This window comes from Stegastes partitus, unplaced genomic scaffold (genome assembly GCF_000690725.1).
Source record: "Stegastes partitus isolate 25-593 unplaced genomic scaffold, Stegastes_partitus-1.0.2 Scaffold1926, whole genome shotgun sequence".
Classification (NCBI taxonomy): domain Eukaryota; kingdom Metazoa; phylum Chordata; class Actinopteri; family Pomacentridae; genus Stegastes; species Stegastes partitus.
Window position 1 is genome coordinate 69,022 of NW_007579657.1, and position 2,610 is coordinate 71,631.

Here is a 2,610-nt window from a genome sequence, read left to right on the forward strand (position 1 = left end):
ATTACTGGCTGCCTCCTCACCTCCCTGCTCACACTGCTGTTGTCTATGAGTTCCTGTTAAATCTGTTGTTTTTTGGGTGTCTGTCACAGCACGACGACTTTATTTTGTAGAATTAGTTTTCTGTGGCAAAGATGCTTGTTTTAATCATAAAATTACAGGTAGCTGGAAACTAAATGTGGTCTTTACACGAGTTTGTGAACTTCTGCTCACAGCTGCAGGTTCTCTGGAGCTGTTGGACTCTGGTGGAGCCATGAAGCAGTGATTGCATGACTGTGTCACTGTGTTTGGTGCTCCTGGGTTATCAGTCCAGTTAGAAGCAGCTACACAAGTTTGAACCAAAGCAAATTTATGATTGAAGAGCAGGTAGCGTGACGCTTGTTTAACGGCTCGTACTGCTGCTCTGAATGCATCCAAGACAGACACAAACGACAACAACACCTTCAGTTACTGACCTCTGCTGGCAGATTGGTTCTAATGACTCAGGAAATGACTGTAAACGGGTCCGGTCCCAGTTCTTTGGAAATGGAACTTGTCATGATTGTTCCGACCATTCAGAGGTCACGTTTGATTTCTGGAACGGAAACCTCCATTTGCATGAAGTTGTTTACATTAATTTAGTTCCTTATGTACTTTATCAGTCAGTGATTTCCCTAATGTTCAGGAAGCACAATGAGCCGATTCCAAGGAAGCTTCTCTGTGTTTGCATTTCAGTGTTGGTGTTTAATTAGCGGCTGTCCCGCAGGAAGTCTGTGCCACTTTCATCAGAGATATCAGGAGTTCTCTGGAAGAGCAGCATGTTGTTGTAGGACGTTACTGACAGACGTTCATCAAGGACTCTGAACTTCTCTCCTGCTCTTGTTTACCTGCAAATAAAAGTGGAGACACACAGAGAGGAGGAAGTTCAACCTTTAATGATGCAGTAGAGTGAAATTCATCTGTGTGGCATCAAGCTGAATGGATCACAAAAGGTTCAATACATGATAGCATCACGTCCAGAAGCTATCGTTGGTGTGGACGCTCTCCCTCAGGTCGACCAGTCTGAGTCACTCAGGAAAGAATTTCCCACNTTCAGAATGTAGTATTTCATTTCAAAAATGCTAATTCTTACTTAAAGAACGCACATTTTGTATTCAGAAAGGTACCTTTTTGAATTTCAGAGAAACTTTTTTCCTTTAAAATTTATCTTTTTATCTCAGAAATGTACATTTTCACTTTTATTTCCCTCAGTTTTATTCTGGATTCTAAAAGAGATTGAACAATTCTAAGAGACACTGAAGTTTGTGTATGCTAAATTAGTTTATTATTTAACACAAACTGCATTTTCTGACTGATCACATGACCCCATGATGGTTTTTTAATTTCTACAAGACATATAATTAACTTTTTGACCCATTTTAGTGGATGTAAGCACAGAATAACCACCAAGAGCTCATACAGCTGTAAGGAAACGTATGTTCCTGACATGTTTACGTTATTTTAAACGGATTAAACAGATGTTTCTCAGTCTCCCCTCCAGCTGTGTCCAGATACCCACCGCACAGCAGCTCCCTCATCGCCTCCACGGAGCAGACCAGGGCGGTGGGCCGGTTCAGCAGGCGGCTCAGGAACACTCTGCCCCGGTGCTTCTCGATCCTCTGCCGGCAGAAGCTCACCGGATCCCGGTAGAACTCCAGCGACTTGTCCCCGAGCACCGACACACCTGCATTTCCTGGTAGTTTAGACATTCAGGGCCGCGGAGGGAGGCGCGGTTCGGCCGGGCAGGTGGATCCGGGCAGGACGGAGGGTCTGGACTTTGTGGAGACGGAGCCCTGGCTCGGACCGGGTCCTGCTGTCATCGCCTGTTAATAATCCGTTTTTAATCCGGGAGGCTCCGCTGTGTGTCAGATTACTGCCTTCTCATGGTGTCGCTGGTTTGTCTGAGGTAACCCGAAGTATCCAGCTCACCGGCGCGCGGTGCGTTCAGGGGCTGTCGGTGATTCAGACCGCGGTGAGGGTTGTTCAGGGTCAGTCCCTCCCGAATCAGCACATTTATAGCTCTGATTTACTGACATATTTTCTAACACAGAATATCGATATTTATGAAGATATTTGTGAAATTTTAGCACCACATTGCAAAAACTTCTTCTTCTTCTTCTTCTTTTTTTTTTTTTAAACTGCCACTATCAGCAGCTTTGGACAACACAACCTACAGGTTCTAATGTTTTTAAAGAACATTTTAAGAAGTATTGTTGCTGTAAAGTTGACATATAAATATACAAAAGTCATGTTTTAGGATGTTGTCAGAAACTCAGATGATAACAAACGAGGATCATTCTGATGCCAACATTCAACAGAAAAATCTTTTCCACGTGTTATCGAGGCCTCAGGTGATTTTTTTTATTTTAAATTTTTCAATAAAACGTTTCTCTAATGTCATATATTAACAAATGTGGTACACGTTTGCCTGCAGCGTTCTGGGGATGTTCTGGGGATGTTGTTGAGGAACACTTCATAGAACTTTTTCTACAAAACATTCCCACAACGTTCAGTGATAACAACTGAAGAATGTTCTCAAATAAAATAGGAATCAAATGTAATAATTAGGTATAAGAGTTGTGAAAATGAGTTTAA

General features: G+C 42.6%; 1 protein-coding gene across 1 annotated transcript in view; it reads right to left on the reverse strand.

Moving 5' to 3' along the window:
- Positions 1-1,906, reverse strand: part of LOC103373211 (uncharacterized) — a 28,854-nt gene extending 26,948 nt beyond the window's left edge. Inside the window, exon 1 of the mRNA XM_008303053.1 lies at positions 1,535-1,906. Coding sequence (XP_008301275.1) covers positions 1,535-1,724 — 190 coding nt within the window. The 5' untranslated portion in view covers positions 1,725-1,906. The remainder of the gene's footprint in view (positions 1-1,534) is intronic.
- Between the last annotated feature and the right edge of the window lie 704 nt (positions 1,907-2,610).